This window comes from Podarcis gaigeae, assembly GCF_964106915.1.
Source record: "Podarcis gaigeae genome assembly, chromosome: 11".
Classification (NCBI taxonomy): Eukaryota; Metazoa; Chordata; class Lepidosauria; order Squamata; family Lacertidae; genus Podarcis; species Podarcis gaigeae.
The window spans coordinates 21,042,768-21,068,193 of record NC_139687.1 but is presented as its reverse complement, the minus strand read 5'-3'; the positions used below and the strand labels follow the sequence as shown (position 1 = coordinate 21,068,193).

Sequence of the window (25,426 nt, the reverse complement as noted above, 5' to 3'; positions counted from 1 at the left end):
CATCAAAAGAAGCCACAGAGATATATTACAATTTTTTTGCTTATTGTTTCAGTATGGGAACCGAAGAAGAAAGTTTGCAGTGTGAAACTTTGTGTGCTGTTTTTGGCCAAAGATGTTTCCAGTGCAGAAGAGAAAAGCTACTCTTCAGTATAAAAAGCAGCTTGTCTCTTTGGCAACAGAAATCTTGTGAAGCAAATAGCAAAGCTAAACTGTGTTATGCCCATGTAGGCCTTATTTGGATCATGGCAGCAGTACTGAGTTCTGAGAGCTGATGTGTGCAGTCACTGATTCCATATGTTTTGTTAGTTTTTAAATGCACGGTATTAGATACTGATTCCCCCCCCCCCATTAAATAATATATAAACTGCCCACCATTCAAAAAGATGGTGGTGGTGTACAAAAAAGAAATAAATAAAAATAAAATACAAGATACAGAGATACAAAAGAAGAGTATATTAAATCCATTTGTAAAACCCATCATTCTTTTAATCCCATCATGTGGTCAGATACCATCTAGACATAATTTTAAAAGAAATTTCCATTAAATGACTATTTGGAGATAATTTAATATTCCATTTCCTCATGGGTTCCTACATCTTAGGGCATATTCCATCAATGGGAGGAGAATGAAGTGTGTAACTGGATAAGGTGCAACTTTTTTTTGTTGAAGTGCTGGATAGTCGTCATTCATATCTCCCAGGGCTGCCTGTCTCCTTCCTTCTTCCCCCTTCTCTCTGCCCCTTCTCTTTCTCACTTCAAAGTGGGCTTGATCCCTGCGATCAGTTTCCTACCAGCTTGCCAAGTGAGTCGGTGCTATTAGCTTCCCCGTCTTCACTGGTGGCCACTGCTGATGTAGAGCACAGACATGGGAACTTGCCCCACGATCACCTTAGTTGTACAGTTAGTTCCGCTTCATGCTATGGCCAGGAGACTGGCAACTTTCTACAGGGGTGCTGATTTCCTGTGGTGAAAATGATGTCTAGCATGGCTTTCTTCTGTAAGTCTGCCCTGTGCTGGAATAGTTAGGAGCGGAAACAGTTTTCTTGCCAGTGCATGCTCAGTTGCTATTGTGTGATCTGTCTGCTTGCTGGAAAAAATAAACGCAGAGTTTTTAAAAACATTCCTTGCTGGAAAAATAGAAAAAAGCAACACTTACAAAGTGAGTATAAGGAAATGAACGGATTAAACTGTGAGGACTCACCGCTTACGGTTAATGCTCTAGTGTTAAGAGATTTGTGTTGTTATGTCAGAGCTCTTTGACTCTTGGGGAATATTTTGCACTACAGATTACAGTGTTCTAACAGTAAGGGAAAGGAGGCTCTCCAAAACTTAGCAGTGACTGAACTGATGAAGAGAGATTTTGGTAAATTCAGATCTAATCACTTCTGGTAGATTATATTTATCATAAAATAAAAAATTCCATTTTGCTTTGAGTTTATATTTAATCCGTCTTCCCAGGATACTGCCATGAAATCGCCTTGACAACAAAGGATAATTTATTTTACAAAAAAATTGGATTAGATTCTGTTTGCAGAGGGTGCACTATTTGTGGGAAGAGTTTCAAATTGGAAACACTCTGGATGAGAAACATTGTCTTTGCAAAATGTATCTTACTGGCTCTTTCCTTTTTTTTTTTTTTTAAGCGTCTCCCTTCATTCCCACTTACTGTTGTTACTGTGCCATAAATTTTCCCTTTCAGTGCAATTTGGTGCATGTTTGCTTGGAAGAAAGCCCCACTGTGTTAAATGGAACATACTTCTGTGAAAGTGTGCATAGGATTGCAGTCTTAACTTTTTGTCGTAATGACTGTGTTTATTTCCTCAATTGCCACTATTTCAGCCGAACATATATTTTGAAAGTTCTTTTTAAGCTTTTAAACTATGGATGGATGGATAGTGTGGATCAATTGACTATTATACTGGAAGTCTGCAAAGAGATATTGATTGATTGATTGATTGATTATTAAATTTGTTTACCGTCCTTCACCTGTAGATCTTGGGGAGGTTCACAACATAAAAACACAAAACATATAATAAAAACATGAACAATAACCCCCTCCTGCTTCTTAATAGCTATTAGAATATTGCGTAACCTCCAGGTTGCAGAATCTTTGGGTTATGGCTGCGCCGCACATGTGCGCAGAAGCAGCACCTCTAGTTACGGGTTTTACAGGGTGTGCATGGCACCCTGAAATGAATTAAATCCATAACCAGAGGTACCACTGTAGTTCATTGTATCCTGCATGTAAATAAAAGAGCTATGCTGACACAGCTCGTATTAAGTGGACTACTAAATGTCATTTCAGGATTTTGGCCACATAAAGTTGCAGTTGTATGCCTGCTTCCCTGGTAGTGAGTCCTGTTTATCTTTCCTTCTGACTTCCGTCAGAGTAGACATGTATTGAACTGTGCTGTAAAAGGCTTTGAATGTCCTGCTCCCCCCCCCCCAAAAAAGAGGAATGTGTAAAGTAAAGGCTGTGTAAAATCCTGGAAGTAAGCCTTTCTCATCTAAAACCTGGTGAACCGAATGCTGCTCCCCCCAACAACTTCCATGTACTTTAGATTTATTCGTACCATCCTGCAACATCAGTTTGACAACAAATGAATAATGGCTACGTTAGGTAAAGGTAAAGGGACCCCTGACCATTAGGTCCAGTTGTGGCCAACTCTGGGGTTGTGGCGCTCATCTTGCTTTATTGGCCAAGGGAGCCGGCGTACAGCTTCCGGGTCATGTGGCCAGCATGACTAAGCCGCTTCTGGCAAACCAGAGCAGCACTGCGTTAGACCTTTGTTAATTCCAGTGACAGCAAATTTTCCAGATTTGAGCCCTTTAGATTTTCTACATTTTGAACAGCAAAAAAATGAGATCTGTATCCATTGAATAATTGTACTCTTCTGTTCATCCTACGTAAATTTTCATCTCTTTTGAAAATATGAAGAGTAACTGTGGACATAATAAATAATAATAGTAATTTATTATTTATACCCCGCCCATCTGGCTGGGTTTCCCCAGCCACTCTGGGTGGCTTTCAACAAAGTATTAAAAATACAATAAAACATCAGACATTAAAAACTTGCCTAAATAGGGCTGCCTTCAGGTGTCTTCTAAAAGTCAGATAGTTGTTTATTTCCTTGACATCTGATGGGAGGGTGTTCCATCACCGAGAAGGCCTGGACAGAATCCAACATTGTGACTTTAACTCTTGCAATGAGACAGTACCATAACCCAAATGAACCAACATTGTGACTTTAACTCTTGCAATGAGACAGTACCATCCGTTCTCTGGCAGCTCCCACAGACACCCCTAGTGCAAATTTTCAGGGTGCACAAATAGTTGCAGAGAAGAGGATGAGGTGCTGTTGTGTGATCCCTATATCACTACGTGAATATCTTCTAGAGGGAAAGCTGTCTGTTGAAGCAAAATGTATGAAGAGTTTTGTGGCACCCTGAAAACTCTTGTGTTCGTCTTTAAGGTGCCTCGAGACTCTTTTTGATTATGTGAATACAGTATCTGTTACATTCTTTAAAAAAAAAATAGTAGTAGTAGCTGTAGTCTGTATTGGTCATGTTGCCTCCTAAAACATGTATCTAGTGAAACCTGCCAGAAGATGAAATCCACCACGCTGTGCGATTTGAGGCATTTCAGTGGACTCCCACACAAATTCTTTCCTTTGAAAAGTGTGATTGTGCAAAACAAACCTATTAAAGGAATTTACAGAATCTTCTTGACAATCTTTAATTTAAGCAAAATCAAATGATACTGAAATGTGAAATACAAACTTGCTGTAGATTTATTTTATGATTTCTTTCTCTTGTGGACTCTTATCTAGCCCTGCTTTATAGCAGCCTGATAAAAATCAAAGCATAAACATGCCACTGAGATTTATAAGCTAAAATTACTGTTCTTTTCAAACTGAAAACTTTTTCCCCAGTCTGTTCTAATCAAATGCTATATTGGCCCTTTCAAGTCTGTCCACAGGGTTCTGCCTTCTGAAAACGTTTCAGCTTGCTAACTTTGCCATACCTGTCGACAGCCTTTTTAAACCAGTAGTGCACACCAGGAAGTATAATTTTATCCGTATCCTATACCTGTGCTCTCTGCCCCTTCTCTGCTGGAAATTTGCCTTTTCTTTCCTTTCAAGGAGGGCAGACAACGCATATCCTCATAAATCTTGGAATTTCAGAAAATGCATGGGAAGGTATGATTATTGCAGCCAGCAGCACTGACAGTGTTAGGCTTTAGGTTGTTCTTGGCAATTTCTGAATCTTCAATTCGTTTCTTATAAAATGCAGAGGTCTTAAAGTGGTGTGTGTGTGTACGCACAAACACACACTTTGTATGTAGAAGTGACTGTTTTGGTACAATCTTCAAATCTTATTGCAGCCTCCAAACTGCTTTGATCTTTCTCTGCCGTTCCCCTGAGATACCAGTGATGCTGTGTAGTGATTTTGTAGGGAGTGTAACTTTTTAGAACAGCTGGGAATATGAGTGAAAGCAGACTATAAATAGAAGCGGGAAGCAGCAATGGGCTTTTCCCTTAAGCCTAGGTGCTTGTCGCTCAGTTCTGCTTTCATGGTTACTTCTGTACTGTTTGTGACTTTTTCTTGCCTTGCATATTGGCTATTGCACATTGGTGATTAGGATGCCTCTTCTGCCATGGAACCTTATTGCAACATTTTTTTTTAAAGCCAATTACGTTTTCAGTTTGGATCTGGACTTTTGCAAACTCTTGTTTGCAGATAATGATAAGTGATCCCTGAAGCAAGGAAACATGCTTCAGATATGTGGCAGATGAGACTAGAGACCATCTGATTGAGAAAGCATCTAATGCCTTTCCAATAAAAGCGGATGTGGTTCCAGTATAGGGAAGTTCCAGTATAAAGCAGACGGCGAGTTATAAAGCAAGCTGGTTGAAGACGGTTACTTCAGAGTGGCAGATGCAGCTGATGGACTACATGCAATTGGCCGAGATGACTGGCAGAATCCGAGACCTGGGAGAAGAGAGGGTGGAAGAAGACTGGAAGAAATTTAAGATTTATCTACAAAAATATTGTAATTTGGTTGAATGTTAAGAAGGATGCTAGATCATAAATAATTGACCACCACTAAATTAGATTTAAATTTGATGTTAAGTGAGATTAAGGATAATATAAACTTATTGGAGATGTGTTAGATTATATTTAAATGAGCGGATACAAGAATGTAAAGAAGATGATAATTTGTTTGAAAAAATTTCTCTTTAACGATGTAAGTGGGAGCAGGAGACGTGAGGGAGTCCAAAGAAGTTATGAAATTTTGTTACGACATAAGTAATGTTGTTTATTGTTTATGCTTTATTTTTTTTAAAAAAATTAATAAATATTTTATATATATAAAAAAAGAAAACGGTTACTTCAGCAAAGTCAGTGTTTTTAGTGAGAGTACATTTTCACTGTAGGCCTTCGCAGTACCTTGCAAGTTATACAGGATATCCTGCTAAGCTGGTTCAATGTACTAATTGTAAAAAAGAGAGGACATTTTGCTGAAGTATATCATCGTAGTCAGTCTAACTAGAAATCACACATAGTTATAGTACCCGGTGTTATTATTTTGAGTGTGGACAGGATTAGTCACACACCTTGCATTATTTTTTTTTTTAAGTTTGCTGTTAATATTTTTGCTACAGCTGCAAGGTTACCAAAGGATATGGAATGAATGCTGAATATTAGCTCAGGAATTTCTATATTACCTGAATTGGTTTCTTTGCATTAATTTATGCCATTGAGCACACCAATCATAATTTTGGCTTAGTAGCTGAAGAATCAGATTCTCCAGTGTGATTGTTTACCTGTAAAAAGCGACCTTTTGCTCCTCTCGTGCACCTAGAAGAGTTCTGTATCGTTCTTCATGGCACTCCTATTCTTGGCAGACGTGTATTTGATGGATTGAATGTATAGTTGAGGGACACATCCCTCCTCAGTCAAGTGCTGCTGCAGGACAAACACAGTTTCAGCCGCATCAGAGCACCAGTGTGAGGGGAAACTTGGCTTTTGTTCTTAAAATTAAACTGAACAGTATGTGATACCTGCAGATCAGAAGCTATGTTGTTTACTGTTCGAAATTAGAGAAGCTGTGTTGGAAGGGATTAAAAACTTGATACGAAAGGGTGTTATTGAGGAGGCTGGTTAATCTGAACTGGTCTCATGATCTAGTAGACTGAATTTTAAACTAGCAAATGTATTCATACTTGTTCATAAGAACATTGGGCAGTACCTTTATTAGTACCGATAATCCCACAAAGCAATGAGCAGGCTAGAAATTGCACATAGCAACAGCTGGGGACGCTGGGAATGGAGTTAGTGCAGAAATTAGGTTGGATGTTGAAGCCTTGAGGTCTTCATTTCAATTCAGCCTGACAAAGAAGATTGCAGGCTGAATTAGTCCCTGCTGGGTAGTTGCAGGTATTCAGTAATACCTAATATTCTAAGATGACAAAACAATGGCTGATCCCCATTTGGAAAAACCTAAAGGCTGGTTGTTACCCAGCTCTGTCTAATGCTTTGAGCAAAAACGTGCAAGTTTCTGGTTAGGCAGGAAGCAGCTGCAAAGTAAAATATGGCAGTATTTATATTAGCAAAGCTGGAGATTAATTGTGGGTAGTACACTAGGTAAAAGTCATCTGAAGCCAAATTGTGTAGTATTGGTCATTGGAGGGCATGTAATCCCTCAGTAGTAGTAGTAGTAGTAATAATGATGATGATGATAATAATAATTTATTTATACCCCGCCCATCTGGCTGGGCTTCCCTAGCCACTCTGGGCGGCTTCCAACATAGGATGCAGAACCCCAATTCAGGTGGTAGAAAATAATCTCTGGCTATACAGTGGTAACTCGGGTTACATATGCTTCAGGTTACATATGCTTCAGGTTACAGACTCCACTAACCCAGAAATAGTGCTTCAGGTTAATAACTTTGCTTCAGGATAACAACAGAAATCGTGCTTCGGTGGCATGGCGGCAGCAGGAGGCCCCATTAACTAAAGTGGTGCTTCAGGTTAAGAACAGTTTCAGGTTAAGATCAGACGTCCAGAATGAATTAAGTATTTAACCCAAGGTACCACTGTATATTGCACTCAGTATGTTGTATCCAGGTATATAAACAAAGGCATCTGCATCTATTCATAAGTTTAAAAAAAACACCACCACCCAAATCCGCAGTCCCTTCATTGGGACCAACAAATGTCACAAAATAGCCAGCAAGGTTTCAAGTTCTCCAGTGCTCTTCATCAGGCAGGAATGTTATACAAAGCAAGGGCTGAGGGAAATGAGGAGGAAAAAACCCAAACATACAAAAAATAGGAGTCGTGAAACTTACTGGGTGACCCTGGGCTAGTCATTCTCATCTAAGCTACCCCTCAGAGTTGTTGTGACTTGGCATTGTGAGGTCCTTGGAAGGGAAGGTGGGCGGTAAAAACATAAAATCAGTAATGCAGATTATTGGAAGATTAAGTTTCATCTCCATAAAACCTGTCTTGTTTGACAAGCTGAATATTGCAGTCCATATCGTTGCATGTTATAAACACTGTATAGGCTTAGCAGGGACCAAATAAGCAGTCACAGTGTTCCAGCAACCATTGCAGACATGTTTCAGGTAGCTGAGGTTACAGGTCAGCACCTCAATCAGTTACAAGGCCAGCAGTTTACATCGATCCCATTGTGCAGTTTGCAGCAAACAAGTTTGCCACCTGCAGCTATTCTACAACTTAACTTCATCACACTTACAGTTGTCGGCACAAAGGTACAGAAGGGAATGTCCTTAAACACAAATGAACACTGTGCGCAAAAAGGACTGGAGGAAATCAGTTGCAAACTCATCTCTTGAAGCCTGCATGTTTGGCTTAGCACAATCAACTCCAAGCAATAATATCGCAGAATTGCTGAACTATCTGTAAAAAAAAAAATTCTTACAGTCTATTTTTCTGTGTTTTTGCGGAATTGCAGAAATTGACTTCAAACTGTTTAGTGAAAGCTTGTTCTAAAGACAAGATTCAACTGCTATTTGGAGAGAGAGAAAATCTCTGAATGCTTGCAGTTAGTGTCATATTATTTCACCTTACAAGGATGGTTCCCCCACTCTATTATTGACCCTTTGGATTGAGGACTGCTCTTTGTGTTATGGTTTTGATGGCTCCACAGTTAAAGGCCTGTGTTGTATGCACACTAAGATGGTAACAATCATTGAACACCCCTCTCTTTTCCATCTCATATACATCTCCACTCTGGAGAGAGTGATTGGATCTGACTTCTTCGTGTATATTTCTGCATTGAACATAAGATGAATAAAAAAAACCCACATTTATTCCAAACGTTACAGATTAGCAGGAGTAAAACACTTGCCTGTCATTAGCATTTATAATTTGCATAAGCTGAAATTGGAGCTCTTTTTACAAATTATTCAAAAAATGCCTTTTCGTTTGAAATATGATATATGTGAATATTAATGCAAAACAGAAAGCAGAACCGTAAAAAAAGAATTTATTCATTGCTTGTTTAAATGTTATTTCACTAAATGAGGTGGGGTGGACAACATTTTAAAAAATCTATTAGGATGCACTTGGTAAAACAAACAGATTCAACATTGCAGCCAACTGCTGCTGCTGCTGCTGCTGCTGGGTTTGTTAGGAGAAACACAATTTAAAAATAATGAACAAAACAAAGCACCCTCCCACACTTGGAAAATATTTAGATCTTATCTGGGAACAGGCAGATCCTAGAATAGGCATGTCTTTACTTCCCTCCCTCCAAAGGTCTTTCATGGTCACTGAGGTATGGGAATAGTTAGTTCTGCTGATCAGTGAGGAAGCACATTATTCCTGACACCACCAGTAAAGCTTTTGTTTAATATCAAAATATAGTTCTATTAAAGAGCCATGCATATAGTTGCAATCCTCCTTTGCAAGTCTTTCATGCTTTTTATTGCTAAAAGGCTTTTATCCCCACCCCTTATCTGTTTATTTGGAAAGAAATCTTCCAAATTCAGTGGGACTTTGGCCTAGCTGTGTGGACATTGAATTATAGATTAAGACTGAAATCCTGTGCTCACTTACCTGGGAATGAGCCCGTTTGAACTTTGTGAGACTGGCTTCTGAGTAGACATGCATAGGATGGTGTTATTAATCTTACGCTACTGACGAACATCTGTTCCCTGAATTATTAAAATATCCAAAGTGTAAAATAATTTCTCCCCCTGCCAGCTCCAGGTCTGGCTCTCTGATTGCTAACTTCAGCTGCACATTTTATCAAGATTTCTTCCCAAAGAGCAAGGAGCTGCAAATGCACTTCACGTCAGACTTAAAATGATATATGTCTCCTCTTAAACCTTCTAGCTCATAGTAGCCCCGCCTCAAAGCTTCAGCAGTTTATATTGTACTATGACTCAAAATGATAAAGTGAATTGTAAAATGTCGCTATTAGCAGCTACTGGGGTTTCCAGATTCAGAGCTACATTGGAACTTTCAAAGTTTTTATTATGTCCTTTCTAGTTTGTGACAGATAAAAATAGCATACCTTGAAGAACTCAATGAAACATCAGGTATAATGCATGGCATTGAGAATAATTACTCTATATATTAACAGGAATCAGTAACAGGCTGGGGGAGGGCCAGCAAGCTGAAGATGAATCCCAACAAGATGGTCATCCTATGGGTATTTGGTTCTCAGGTCTGGGAGATTGGCGTTCTTCCTGTCTTCTTGACAGGCATGGATGCCCCTTTCTCTGCTTTCTGACTGGCAGTATGGGCTATTTCCTTAAATAACCCGATCCAAAATGTTTGAGTTTTAACACAACATAAGATGGAGTACAATAGGTTGCCCTAATCCAGACATGACTCCATAGCTACAGTGGTACTTCGCAAGACGAAATTAATTCGTTCTGCGAGTTTTTTTCATCTTGCGAATTTTTCGTCTTGCGAAGCACGGATTCCCATAAGAATGCATTGAAAAAGAAAAAGGAAACAAACTTGCAAGACGTTTTCGTCTTGCGAAGCAAGCCCATAGGGAAATTCGTCTTGCGAAGCAACTCAAAAAACGAAAAACTCTTTAGTCTTGCGAGTTTTTCGTTTTACGAGGCATTCGTCTTGCGAGGTACCACTGTATTTGCTTCTGTTTTCAAAGGGAGTTGTTCCGAATTTTCTCACATTGTACGTTTGGAAATGCCTCCTCAAAATATCTTCTTTATCTGAAGCCAGATTGGTTGGGTTGAGGAGCAAAGCCACCTTTGTGGTGGCACCTGCTTTATGAAACTCCTTCCGCAGAGAAATCCCATCAGGCCAGCCTGATTTTATATTATTATTTTTCCTTCATTATCTCAGTAGGCGTTTGGCAGTTTTGCATTGAGTGATCTGCTACTGCTGAAAACTTGGTTCACAGTGCATTTAGTTTTGTGTGTGCTAGCTTGGTCAAATTTGTTGGGGAAAGATGGAACGTCAGAGTTTGATTTGTTGTAGGCTGCCCTGAGAGCTCTGTAGAGCCAAGCTGGCGGGAAAGGAACAAACAAATAAATCTTCTGTATGTTTCAAAGTAAATTAGAATGTTAACAGCCCTAGTGATGATTCCGGTTAGACGTTCTCTTTAGTACTTCTGTTCCCCCAAAAGTAATAGCTTGTGGGCTCACGATCATCAGTGGACTTGGGAAACCAGCTCTAGTGTCTTCCTTGTCCTCCAACAGCCAAGATTGAAGACTCATTTGGCGGTGATAATGTACTTATAGAATATCTGCGATTGGGAGGATTTCATGGCTGCATTAGAGCGCAGCACTTGGGAAGATTTGGAGACATAAAAACTGTCAGGAAAATAAAGTAGAATTATGTTCAATTGTAAGTCCAAACAAGGCTCATATGCTGCTAGAACAGTAAGCCATTGTAAGGTTATATTATTCTTTGAGGAAGTTTTTCACCGCAGAACGTTTCCTTGTCCGCTCTTAGGTCCCTGGAAACTCGTTGTTCAGCACTGTTTGAACCAAATAAAGCCCTTTTGTAAAAAGTTTAAATGATGACATAATGACCACCCAGGTAAGAAATGTGGTAAAGGCCCTTGGTGGGGTGGATTCCATCAAAGGTCTTATTAAAATGAAAAAGGAAGTTTGAATTACATTTCCTCATAGCTCTTAATGTAGAATCAAATCATGCTATTTTTTTAAAAAAACTTGGGGAACAAGAATTATATTTCTCATTTCTTTCAGAGATTCCTCTGATTTTTCTTAATTGCTACATCAGATTTTGGCCAGAAGGGGATTTTTTAAAAAAGCTTCACAACTTCTGTATTATTTGTGGGCAAGAGGAAGCTAACCTAAGTAATATGTGGTATGTGTGGTCTGAGTTAGGCTTTTATTGTGCATCTTTTTAATAAATATATATTATAGAATGGATATTTTTTTTAAAGTAATTAAAAATAGAACTCTTATTGGACGACTGTCTGGCTTCTTAACTAAACTCCAAATCAGAGATTATAATTATAATAATGTTTTATTTTTATTTTTGCAGACATATTCATCTTAATACCTTATTATGAGAATAGTGGCAATCTGCACATCTGTTAACACTAAAGCTGCATTGTAAAGTGACCCTCATTATTGAACAGCATCATTTAAGGTCAAAGGGCACAATAAGCCTCCTGCTGTTGTCCCTTGTCATAAATTTCAAATGTACCCATAGTGCACATTTTAGAAGTTCCTTAGTTTAATTAACGGAGACTGCAGAAGCACAGAATTCAAAAATAAAGAGGCCAAGTATACCACTGGCTTTTTCACAGTTGTTATTTTTTATTACAAGCAATAAAATGTATTTGTGTATAGCCTTCCCCCACCCCCGTATTTTGAAGTAAACTTAAATCAGTGTTTTTCAACCTTTTTTGGGCAAAGGCACACTTGTTTCATGAAAAAAATCACGAGGCACACCACCATTAGAAAATGTTAAAAAATTTAACTCTGTGCCTATATTGACTATATATAAAGTAATTCTCTTGAATAGGAATCAAATAAACACAAAGAAAGTATTTTATAATTACTTTATTATGAAATAGTAAGTAAACAGAAATATGAAAAATTATAAAATACTTTATTTTAAAATCTTTCGAATTTTTCAATTTTTCCTCCGGCACACCAGGCAACATGTCGCGGCACACTAGTGTGCCGCGGAACTGTGGTTGAAAAACACTGACTTAAATACAAGCACACATACACACTTTTCTTATTTATAGCTACAAATCCTGTTTTTTAACCTTAAGTTTCATTTGATTATGTTTTTTTAAAAATCCTTTGTCTTATTACAGATAGGAGTGACATATCTACTATAGGATAACTGACATTTGTTTGCATTTTGGTGAACGAATTGATGAATATTGTAAAAACCGGAACGCTTCAAGAAGGTTTTAGGCTAATTGCAGCATCCCGATGAGGTTTGGGATACAGACAATGGCTGTTTTGCAGGGGTGGTGGTTTGCATTCCTGACCCCCGTGCATGTTGGCGGAGCGCACGCAAGTCCGCCCTGGCCACTTCCAGGTTGTGGCGATGCCCGGGTGTGCGCAGTCACACGTCAATTGGATGCGTGTAAATTGGTCATTGTACCTCAGAGGACACCGTTTCATGTCAGAAGAGTCTTGGACCCATCCTGTTAACAGCTCAGGATTCATCCAAACCAAATGCACCCTCTTGCTACTACTTAGGCCTTCAGAGTCAAATCCTTGTGGTGAGTTGTTTCCTCACCCACATTTTTACACCTGGGTTGCAGCATTACCAGAAACCCAAGTTTTTACATCTCTTCTTCTGTTAATATTTGCTTTTGCACAAAACTAGGGACCTGTTGGGACGCGGGTGGCGCTGTGGGTTAAACCACAGAGCCTAGGGCTTGCCGATCAGAAGGTCGGCGAATCCCCGCGACGGGGTGAGCTGTCATTGCTCGGTCCCAGCTCCTGCCAACCTAGCAGTTCAAAAGCATGTCAAAGTGCAAGTAGATAAATAGGCACCGCTCCAGCGGGAAGGGAAATGGCGTTTCCGTGCACTGCTCTGGTTCGCCAGAAGCGGTTTAGTCATGCTGGCCACATGACCCGGAAGCTGTACGCTGGCTTCCTCGGCCACTAAAGCGAGATGAGCGCCGCAACCTTAGAGTTGGCCACGACTGGACCTAATGGTCAGGGGTCCCTTTACCTTTAGGGACCTGTTAGCTGTTTCTTGAATAGATGCCCTATTGAGGAGAGAACTGTGTAGCATCGTGAGCTGCATAAAGGAAAAGAAACTGAACATTTTCACGTTCCACAGTTGTTGGTTGCAATTATACATTAATTTTGCACATGTGATTTAGGTATCTGCTGTGCTTTAAACTCTAGGCTGCGTTTGGTATTGCAGCATAACCAGTCTTCATCTAAAGGCCAAGCTGACTAGTTTCCAAGTCGCTCATTAAATCTTTCAGGTGTGTTACATTACTGAACTTTCAAGATAACAGTGAATGGCTTCCTATCTGCCACCAGGTTCAGTCTACAGCCAGAGATATAATTTGAGTCGATAAAGTTTGATAAGATTAATGAATGTAATTGGCATATAAAATATCAGGATACAGTATATCAGAAACTGGATTTGTTTAGAAGCCAACCTCTTTTTTTCTCTAACACAGCAATGTTTTGTTTGGGATGGTGCTGTGGGCACTTGCTGTGTGTATGTGTGTGTGTGTGTGTGTTGCATTCAAGAAGGGATGCCACTCTAGTCATTTGATTTGTGAGCTGGGAATGGAGAGGGTGTTCTGGGTGGCGTTTCTTAAAGTATTTCCAGCAAAATGACCTTTCTGGTGGGCTTTGTTTATGTCAGGAACTATAAAAGCAGAGGTGGATTAGGCAAAGAGATGATGACTACACTGAAGTTTTAACTAGTGGACTTCATGTCTGAATGGGGTTTTGAACTTGGGTATTCCCAGTTCTAGGTAAGCCAGCGGAGATGACAGGCCAAAAAATCCAGTATCAGTTTATATCAAGCTCCAGTACAAAATAATACTTCTACCCGGGAATACTTGAATCTAGTATGTATGGTTTTGTAATTAATATTTAAGAAGTAAATTGCACAATAAAACTTGGTATAACAACAACAACAATCAACAGCAACCATTGTAGCCAGCCTATCTAACTGGGTTGCCCCAGCCACTCTGGACGGCTTCCAAAACATAAACATAATAAACATAAACATAATAGAACAGTACACATTGAAAGGCCGAAGGTTGGCTTGAATTACAAGGAATTGCAAAACTGAGCAGTTACTGGCTTCTGTGTTACTATTATTGCCATCTTTGATATGGAGATCCTGGCTTATTTTAAAACCAGAGTTCCCTGTTACTGCCAAAACAGAGAACTGGTTTAATGTGTTGGCCGAGGAGCCAGATTCAAATCCCAAATCAGCCATGAAGCTCACTTCATATTAACTTAGCTTTCCCCCCAGGCTCTTGTGCCCTCCTTCCTCTCCCCATCACTTTCCTCCACCACAGGAGACCGGAAGCTTCTGTCGTAGATGAACACTTCAGCACGCTGTCCCAACTTAAACTGTGGTTAATCTTAGCTGTGGCTCATGAAAACAATTTAGCTTCGTTAATGATGTATTGTTTCCACTAAAATTAACCACGGTTTGTCCAGCTTTGGATGCCACAGTAAACTATGTTTAATCAAAAATACACAGCAAAGTTTCCAGATTCCTCCTTGTGGCCACCCTAGTGAATGACAGAGTGTGTGCAAGCCTTGGAAGAGGCTAGGCTCATTTTCATTAACTCTGAATTAGCCTACTACTTCAAGGATTTTGTGAGGTAGAAAGGAGAGGACCATGTATCCTGCCCTAAACTCCAGATAGGAAAGACAAGATATATAAGTGAAATTAATTAATTAAGAGGAGTTGCTTTTAAGTAATGTTGCCACCTGCGAGATAATTTCAACACAGTCATGTAGGTACAGTGGTACCTGGGTTGTCGAACGTTTCGGTTTTCGAAGGCCAAAAACCCGGAAGTAAATGCTTCCGTTTGCGAACGTGTCTCGGATGTCAAATGTTTAGGAAGTGGAATGGTCTTCCATAACCGAGGTACCACTGTACTTCATAGCATATATTTCAGTGTTTGGGTTACTAGTGGGAAAACCTTTACTTTTGCATTTTTAAAGGAGGTTCTTTTAGAAGTACCACATTCCTCTCTAACCTCCCCTACCCTCCACACACCCCTAAATATGTGTATGAATAATCAGCTTTTTGCAATCAGGGACGTAGATGCTTGTATGCTGTTCAGAATGAGACACTGTGTCTGGGCAAAATTACTTATCAAACTGAAGATACTTTTTCACTCTAGTAACTTCAGCCAAACTAGGTCATTCAATAAATGTCAGTAAGACAGGAAAGTAAGTTAAATGTCACTTGAAAGAGGCACGTATGCATAAATTTGTGAGGCACTCTAAAAGCTTTTATAGGTAACATGACTAAAGGTTTTTTTTGTATCGGTCTCTAGCGATAAATGAGTGAATGATTACATTAATTTATCAGGAGGTTTTCTTGCTTGCCTACTTGTTTATGTAAAATACCTAACAATGATGATAAGTAGTGGCGAATGAGAGAGCTTCTATCTTCTTGAAGTGGGTTTGAAAAGGCAGCTAGATTAGAAAAGGTTTCATGAGTGGGTTATTGTAATTGATATTGATTTAGGAAAAGTAACCTAATAGAAGTTACTGTTTTGTTGTGACGGTTCAAAGCCTTGCCATCTTCAAGCTATTACCTCTTGAATTCATGCCATGCTTTACACCTGTCACAATAAAAATATTTTCAGCATATATTGAAATAAAATTACAAGGCAGCTGGTTTTAATTTCTCCTTCTAAAGTGGGTATGATGCCTATCTCATACAATAATCATGCGCAGGTCTTATAAACAGAAGCTTTGTACACTTATTCTTTCTTTCCAAATGCTCAAAACTTAAAAAAATTAGATACAGTGTGTTTCCTCTTAGGAAGCTCATTGCTGCAAGTGGCAGGCGTATGTTTCAGTTAGAGCTACTTGCATTATGTTGGAGAAGCTGTTGCCAATCAGGTAAGTAGTTTTCATATTGGAACCCAAGATGGCTGCCACGAATTCACACTTGGTGAATATTTCAGTCCCCATAAGCGTGAGAAAATTAACTCCAATTACAAAACTAACAAGGAGATCAATCATAATGTGTTATTTTTATTAACACATTATGATTATGTTATGTTATGTTATGTTGTTATGTTATGTTATATGTTGTGTTAAATAACATAATGTGTTATTTTTATTGTATGCATAAAATACCGCTATTCATACAAAAAAACTATGCAGCTAATGAAACCCACAAACACATATACCCAATAAAATCCATGTAAAGATTTCAAATAATAGATCAGTTAATTATTAAAGGAAGATATTTTTTCAGTGCTTATAATAAGCTTGGTTTTCACCAGATTTTTAAAGGTTAAAACAGAAGGTACCTGCTGAATATCTATGGACAGAGAATTGTGCAGGATTAGGCCAATTGTACTAAAGGCTTAATTTCTTTTTGCTATCAGATGAGCTTCATCAACTTGTGGGACAGTCAGCAATGCTCCTGCAGATTATATAGTTGAGTAAAGCTTCCATGCAGCAGCTGATGTATGGTGAGGTCAGTCTTGCTCATTTGAATGATGGAGAGCCCCCTGTAGGGAACGTTTGCTCACTTGAACCCAGCAAAGTAGAATGGAATCCCCTTCTAAAATGAAGATTTTTATGTGGCTTTAGCAGAAATGTTATAAAGGATTAAGTAAAAATAGACTGTTAATTGGTGAAAGGAGGGAAAGTAAAGTTACATTATATTAAGATAAATTATAGGACAAAAACTGGGAAAGATGGAAAGGATTTGCTGAAATAGCTAACCGAACTAGAATACAAAAAAGGGAGGTGTGAGGAGGTCAAGGAAACAAGCAAATGAAAGATAAGTTATGGGAAGGTTCGTTGTGTTTTTTAATTGTTTCTATTTTTCTGTTTTTTTCTTTCTTTTTTTTCTTTTTCCTTATTGTGATGTGTTGTCTTGTTTTTGCTTAACTTGGTGTTTTCTCTTTTTTCTTTTTGTAAGCTTTAAAACTTTAATAAATATTACTTTAAAAAAATAATAAAATGAAGATTTTTATCTCCTATGCTGGTCTCCAGTGTGAGAAGGTCTGGAGACACTGGTTAGATGCCGTGGTGGCTTTCATGTTTTCTCGGTGAACCAGGGTCTTCTTGTGATTCCTACTGTATCTTCTTGAGGGTTATGGCTAGAAGAGGCATTAGGGGGGGAAGTAAACAGGAGTCAGTCCCTTGGACCAGTTTGTGTGGAGGGCATCCATGGCTTCTACTTGTGGGTGGTACCTGGAAAAGAACCTTGGTGTTTGGTTGCTGAGGTGAAAAGTGGACAGCTCTAGTTGGATCAGCCTGAATTCCCTTTGGATTTGGCAGAATAGTTGGTCAGATAAATGCCGTTTCCCTTGTTGTAGGGTCCCTCTGCTCAACCAGTTGGCTTGCTCATTTGCTTTTCCATTGACACGCTCCACATTGACCTCTGTCCATGTCAGGAGCAATGCCTCTTGTTTAGAGCAGGTCCAGGATGTTGGCGTGAAGATACACCCTTCAGGTGAGTCCAGTGGGTCTTTCCATTTGTTTCAAATCAGGAAAAGGTTGTTCATAGAAACTTGCTGCTAGAAGGAAAGAGGTGTGTGGGGGTTATTTTGTTTTAGCAGTACTTTGTTGGTTGTGAAGTCCTTTTGAAGTCCGGGCTTCAGAACTTCAAAGTGCATAATCACCTGATGTGATGGCTCCGTTCCCCAGACTGGGCACACCATAGTACTTTAGGTGCGTATCTGTGTGTATTTTTCATTGCGGTTTATGTTCTAACAGCAAAATGAAATTATTTTGGTCCAGCACCGAATGTGCCTCTGTATTAAGGAGCATTTGTAAAATTGACCTCTCTATTTTAGTAGGTATGTGATCTTACGCTGCCACTCTTTTTAGGGAGGTTATTTTTTTGGTAAAACTTCCTAATGGACTACATCCACAGCGGGTGATGGTAATTTAAACGCTTAATGCTTTTTCTGTCTAGTGATATTTCAGCAGAAGTGCTTTCTCTTTAAAACTTTTAAAGACAATGCTTTTAGAAATACTGCATTGCAATCAGCTGATAAGGATGATCAAATAGTATCATGACAGTTGCACATTTTTATATCCGAACATTTGCAATGTTTGCATATGTTGCGCTCCTTTGTATGCTGAATACAAAGGGCATTGGGTCCTTTTGATGTTGCTTTAAAGAAGCTTTTTAGACATCTGATTTACTGAACAGTATTGCCCACTGCTCTTTGTAACGGTTGAGTTGGTTTAGGAGATTTTAACTGTATTTTTTTTTAATTAACTGTTTATGATTATGCGTTTTATACTGTTACTTGCAAACTGTTCTATGGCTTTAATGAAGAGCATAACATTAAAAAAAAAAAGATTTTTTAAAAATGTGCCACCTCGCACTATATGAGTTTCATGCATCAAAATGCATAAACATACATACAGCTGAAGGAATGGAGATAACCTCACCGGAGCTGATACATGCTTAAAATTGGAGCATCACAAGGGTTGCTTTTGGCCAGCATCCAAAGAGCTACTTTAAGCTTATTCAAGAGTTTGTACCCACCCAGTGGGATTTTAGATTTCAACAGCAGATTTCATCCCTCCATGCCATATCCTAGATTTCTTTTGCTGCTCCCCTTGGTTTTGAGAGCCTTTTACTATACAGGATTCAAGGCAGCTGTTCATAAAACACAAGTACAGCTTTGGGTACGCAAAATTTGCTTTTGGGGTCTTGGCTTCTATGCAGAATAAGAGAAAGCTTTTATTTTGTCCAGAGTTTATGCCATTTAATATGCCTATTAAATGAGGAGTTACTCCTGACTTTTTAAATTAAGCAAGCAAGGGTTCAGCAAAATATTTCCAAACCAAAAATGGCATAATTTGAATTTATATTTTGATTGCATATGTTAGTGCTTACGATGCCAGTGATATTTTTAAACTTCAAAGCCAAATAACTTTGTGGTAGCTACGCACACAAGCTCAAAGGAGTTTAGGTTTGGGCAGATTACTAGTCTAAACAAGTTGTCGTGTTAAACCAATTCATATTGATGAATGACAAGCATGATATACTAACTGTACAAATTGTAACTAACATCTTGTAGTATGTGCTTCAGAGTGAAATACTACCTTTTGGGATTATGAAGATAAAAGTTTTCTTCAGCTGCGACTCTATACACATTTACCTGGGAACAAGTCCTACTGAACTCAATGGGACTGACTTATGAGTAGGCATGTGCAATATTGTGCTGTCACTGAAACGTTTATACTTGCGATGTGAGTTAACTGTTTAAGATAAGACCTTTACAGAACAGGACATCATCTGTTCCTGACAATCTTCTGGGTAGCTGTGTCAACTTTAAGCTCTCTGATCCAACAGTGAATCCCTTCTAATAGTTTTTTTATTCTATGACATATCATGGGAACACATTTCACGTATTTTAGGTGTGTTAAATGCTTTTCAAGTTGTTCCCCTATCATGTCTAGTTTTCAAATAGTTTTTCTAGGCAATGAAAGCTTTATTAATTTAGCGACAGCAGGTTTCCGGCAAGATCCGTTGCCTACTTTCCTAGTGATCTCATTATCTCCCAGTCCAATTAATGCAGATCTTACTGTTGCAAGTATCCTTTCCTAGCTTGACCTGCCTCAGAATAGAAATTATTAATTTCAACATTAACCACAGGTGATTGGAAGCACAACAAGGCCACTCAGAAAGAAGGGAGTGGCATCTATATGCTTTGGGGGCTTTCGCAGGATACAGAAGTTTATATGCTTATAAATTAAAAGGGTTTTCCATTTTCTTTTTAAAGACCAAAATGGTTCTAGGACTTACAGAATTCATTGGCATTTGAAACGAGAGAGTAAAGGGATTTGAAAAGAGCATAAATTAGACTCCTGTAGACAGACCATCAATTGAGTGTATGAGGGAGAGCAGTGGAGATATTGAATGTTACAGTGTAAGCCAAGGGGGAGAAAAATGGAGGGCAGGTAATGAGAGGCAGTAGGCCACCTTAAAGCCCTAACAGCTTATATTGAATCCTGGAGGAAGTATGGGGGGTTGTCCCCCCCCAGCCCCTGCACTTATACAAGAATGTTTCAGCAGGAAATGAAGGAAAAAGGAGCATGTTTCCTTTTCCAGTCTCCAGGACCCCCACCCACCACTATGCCGCTATTAAATGTTCTGCAATGAAATCCTTCTGCTAATACAGTGGTACCTCGGGTTAAGTACTTAATTCATTCTGGAGGTCCGTTCTTAACCTGAAACTGTTCTTAACCTGAAGCACCACTTTAGCTAATGGGGCCTCCTGCTGCCGCCGTGCCGCCAGAGCACGATTTCTGTTCTCATCCTGAAGCAAAGTTCTTAACCTGAGGTACTAGTTCAGGGTTAGCGGAGTCTGTAACCTGAAGCGTATGTAACCTGAAGCGTATGTAACCAGAGGTACCACTGTATATGGTACAGGGTTTAGGGTGGGGCCAGGATAGGGTGGGGCTTTCCTCTTCCTATCCCCTAAACGTCTCCCTCTCCTGAGAGGCCTACACAGGGTCCCTGTTCCAGGCTAGCTGAAGCCCTGACCAGGAACCCTCCTCCGTTTAGAGACTGGAGATAACTGCAATGATTTGCTACAGGTTCCACTGGAGAATGCTATATATAATCAGCTAAGCTTCCAATAAAACAAAACAAACCTTAGTGACCCTGAATATTACTCAGAAATCTTTGGCAAAAACAGTCACAAGTAAGTGTTTGACACTGTCTAGCAGTCTTGGAAAATGGGAGCAGCAGACTATGATGTTGTTGTTATCTGTGAACACAGTCTGTCCCTTTCTCAGCTCTGCTCCACAAGCTCAGGCAAGTGTCTTATTCTTTTATAAATGGAGCACTCCTAGCTCAGTTCTGATCATTTCTGTATGCACATAGTAATGTTTTGCTGATACTGAATCGAAAGAAAAAAATTTCTACTTATACTCCAAACTCCTCTAAGCACTAAACTCTGTGAGGAAAAAGAAGCAAGTATAATATTTGGGTTATATGGAGCTATACAGGTTATATTTGGGTAACGTGGAGTTTCTTTAAGCAGACATTATTCCTGCAAACCTTACTAAAGTTGTTCTCTGTGCGGATGTTTCTTAATTTACAGGAAGCACCACTGCAGGAAGTTCAAGGATGTAGCATCCTGCTGAGCAATAGGGTGTTACTATTTTTTGTACTTACTTCTTGGTTAGTTGGCTCATAATTGACGAATTGATAAAAACAGGAAAAGCATAACTTTTAGACAATATAATCACTTGAGCTGAGATTTTAAATCCCCCTTTGCCAGGAACTCCTTGCTATGCTGCATTGTGCTTCTTCCCTTCCTTTAAATTTAATCTCAGAGCCTGCTTAGACCTTGCCAAATAGAGACAAGGGAGATCTACAACACCCTTGTGGTTGTTGTATACATGTGCACAACAGTCGTGTGGGATAGCCCCATGAGGAATTTGACTTCCACATGGTGGGCCTGGGCGATGTACCAATGTATGAGGTGATGTATGAGGGCCAGAGTGTTCTGGTGGCTTCACCCAGTGGTATACTGTGAGTGAAACCACCACTGCTTCTTAGTTCCTCCGCTTCTAGCGCCCGGTGGCAGGAACAAGCAGCCTTGGCCAGGTTTGAGATGGGTGGATGAAGGAGCATGGAGAATTGGGCATGCAGTGAAAGAGGTTTGAAATCGGGGTGGGGGACACGCACCACAGCCCAGAGGAGAAATCGGCTCCTTGGGAAATCAGCTGCCCTGAGGGGAAGGTACTGTGGCACTGGGAAGGTGTCAAACGAACGATTCAAAGCAAGGAGATGGCGATTGTCCTTCCCCTCTCCTAGCTTGCAACACAATGCATAGCCATATTGTGATGTTTGGCTGGTGATACACTGCAGTGTTGAAAAGCTGACATCCCCCAGCCCTACCACATGGTGTATGCAAGACAGACAGACAGACAGACATGAAACAATGCAAATACCCTGCAGAAGTTTAGATTGACCATCAAGTTTGTGAGACAGCAACAATCCCATTTACTTGAAACTCCAAGATATCAAATATTTCAGTTGTGTTTGGAGAATGGTGTTAGGGAATGACCATAGAATTACTTAGATTATATTATTAATGGTCATTTAATGGATGCACCATTATCATGTCCCATTATGACTTTGCTTCATCTTTCTGGTCCCTTTTTACATAACCATCTTTGAAGAACTTGTGACAATCTCTTTCCCCTTGGGCTAGAAATAGTTCATAAACGCTGCTGTTTTGCTGTGGTTATAAATGTTGCTGGGTACTAACTTAAAGTATGTCCTTGTTGGTGCTGAATGCTTGCCTACTCTTCTGATTTATAAGCCAAGCTCTTTGTGGTGTCATGATTTCGAAACACTTAACAGAATTAAATAGTCCCTTTGGACTAAAAGTTACAGACGACCATAACACCCAGTTAAAGAGTGGAGAGGAAATGTTACAACCCCTTTCTTTAACCTTGAAGGGAAGATGCCATTGCTCATAGGTAGACCATCTGCATTTGCATGCAAAGCACTTAATATTCAAACCTGCATTTCTTTTTAAAGGCTCTCTGAAAGCAGAACTGGTAAAAAAAGACCACAAAGTGCTGCTGCCATTTAAAGACCGTTAATGGACCGTGTATATTGGTCCTTTGGTATAAGACAGCTAAATGCAACCTGATATAGGTAGGGCCAGTGTGGTTGTAGAGGTTAGAGTGTTGGACTAGGACTTTGGAGACCAGTGTTCAAATCCCCAAATCACTCCTGAAGCTCTTTGGGTGACCGTAGGCCAGTCATTCTCTCTCAGACTAACCTACCTCATAGGGTTGTTGTGCCGATAAAAGGGGAAAGAGAACTGTGTACACCACCCTAAGCTCTTTGGAGGAAAGGTGGGATATAGATGAAATAAACAAACAAACAGGGAGTGTCTTGCAAAAGTACAGTGGTACCTCTTGATACGGACGGGATCCGTTCTGGAGCCCCGTTCGCATCTAGAGGTAAACGTATCTAGCGACGGCACGTCTGCACACGTGTGTGTACGTGCGTGACGTCATTTTGAGTGTCTGTGCATGCGCAAGCGGCGAAACCCAGAAGTAACGCGCTCCGTTACTTCCGGGTTGCCACGGAGCGCAACTCGAACGCGCTCAACTCGAAGCGTATTTAACCTGAGGTATGACTGTACTGTAGTTGTTACGAAATATGACATCAAACCTAGGGATCAGGTGGCAAAACCAATAGTTGCTTTTTCTCTCCAAATAATGGAAGCAAACCAAGTTTTCACTGAGGCATTCAGCAGAACCTCTGTGGCATCTATAATATACCTTAGTTTGAAAGCATTTTTATACCACTCTTTGCCAGAAAGGCTCCCAGAGTGACTTCCAGATGATCAGTCAAGACAGTCCTTTTTGCCCACAGGCTTGTAATCAAAAGGTAAAAGGAATGGGGAGGAAAGAGGAAAACAAGCACCCTCAGGCACCATTTTTTAAACTTGTGAAGTAGTTTTTAAAATGACCAGCTGCTCCCAAAACAGCTGACTGGCACTGCTTCCCAACTGAATTGCTGCTGCAGCCTGATGGGATAGATTCTGCCAAGTAGCACTTGAGGAAGGAGCCTGATGGAGCTGCTGCTTCAGCAGCGCTACTGGAGCAGCCCCAAAATTTGTTAACCAGAAATGCTTGACCAAATCCAGTGAAAAAGCTATTCTGATCTGGCAAATTTCCAGTTCGTAAAAGCATCTCTAACAGCTTTCGAAATTTGAGCCCGATATATATCTAAAATGTTCTTTTCTCCATTATGGACACAGTCAATATAATAAATGAAGTATAAAAGTGTAACACAAAACATAAAAACAGATGGGTACTGTGAATGGGTAAGTAGGAAAACCTGATCTTTTCACTCTGTTCAACAGAACTTCTATTCCTCTGCATTCACTTCCAAACGACGAGACTTCTTACAAAATAACACATATCCTGTGATTCTTCTTCGTTGCAGAAACTTTTAGGAACAGTTTTGCTATTATGTGAAGGGATGAGGAAATTGTCCTTTTTTTTCCAGAAGCAAAGTAGCAAAAGTCATGTCAGACTTTTAGTAATATCAGACTTCAGAATCCATCCCACCCACTTTAGAACATAGCATTCATATGTTTGTCCCAAATTCTGCAACAAGATCCTAACTCCTTCTGTGAACAGAATATAGTCACAGAACGGGGTTTTCCATCCTTCCCCTTTTCACTTCACTGTACCCTCCTAAAAATCTGTCCTGGGGTTTGGGGGATCCTTGGGAGAATAGTGTGTAGGATATGGAGCAGGGGGCTGTAGCAGGTGGGGGCAAAGGAAATGCCATTTCCAGCCTTTGATTTCTCTGTTTAGCAGACCTTCATGCTTAGGTAAAAATAGGCATTTGAAAGCGTTGGTAGAGATAGCATGATTGCACCTTGATAGGGAAACAGTATTTTGTTAAACGAAGAGTCTCGCTTAGCGGCAGATTAAATGTTAAGTTGGCATCTGTGGTTTCACTGGAAGGCCCCTTAGGGAAGGGTGGTTAACTGGAAACCAGCTGGGCCAAATTTGGCCCAGGCATCGCCACGTGCTCAACCCCAGGCCAGACATATGTTTCCCCCTTACTTGGCAGAGTTCCTGTATTACCTCCAGACAAGTCCATTGATTACAGTAATACGGTATATGGCAAAACATAAACTTATTTACTATTTAAAAAATCATTTTGTTTGTAAGTTATTGTAAGCGATTGTATGCTTGTATGAGGGCTAGTTGAGTTTGAGTTCAGACTGTTGCGACAAAAGTTATGCGGTGCTTTTTTAAAAAAGTTGCTATTCCAGGTTATTAATTCTCACTCTTTTCATCTACTATATTTTATAAACCTTTCAGCAGAAACTGCAATATCAAAGCAGTAGGTAATTATTGTTTGGCTGGTCTGAGATCTATTCAGGAGTTCACGCAGCTTTAAATTGTAGTCGTATGTTCATAATTATGAAGTCCTGTGTGGAAAATAAAATAATCTACTGCAGGGGTCCTTCCTGCAAGTTATTAGTGAAGGCATGCACTCACTGTGAAACTGAATTTCTAGTTATAGATCTTTTTGTCATGAACTTTTGTATCCAAACTGAATAATTAGTTAGTTCATCTTCTCATATACATTCATTTCCTTTTGTTTGGGGTCATGAATGGAATGTTCTTAGAGTGCTATTAAAACCTGGCTTTCTACAATTTTGGTCTTGTTTCCTGTTCATGCTGGAATTTTTATTTTGTTTTTAATGTGACAT

At 39.7% G+C, this 25,426-nt stretch overlaps 1 protein-coding gene across 2 annotated transcripts in view; it reads left to right on the top strand.

Annotated features, from left to right (window-relative positions):
* Positions 1–25,426, top strand: part of COMMD10 (COMM domain containing 10) — a 59,558-nt gene that overhangs the window by 16,663 nt on the left and 17,469 nt on the right. Inside the window, exon 6 of one of the 2 annotated variants that reach the window (XM_083702453.1) lies at positions 15,994–16,073. The exons of the other annotated variant lie outside the window; for it this stretch is intronic. Coding sequence (XP_083558579.1) covers positions 15,994–16,073 — 80 coding nt within the window. The remainder of the gene's footprint in view (positions 1–15,993; positions 16,074–25,426) is intronic. 2 annotated transcript variants of the gene reach the window in all.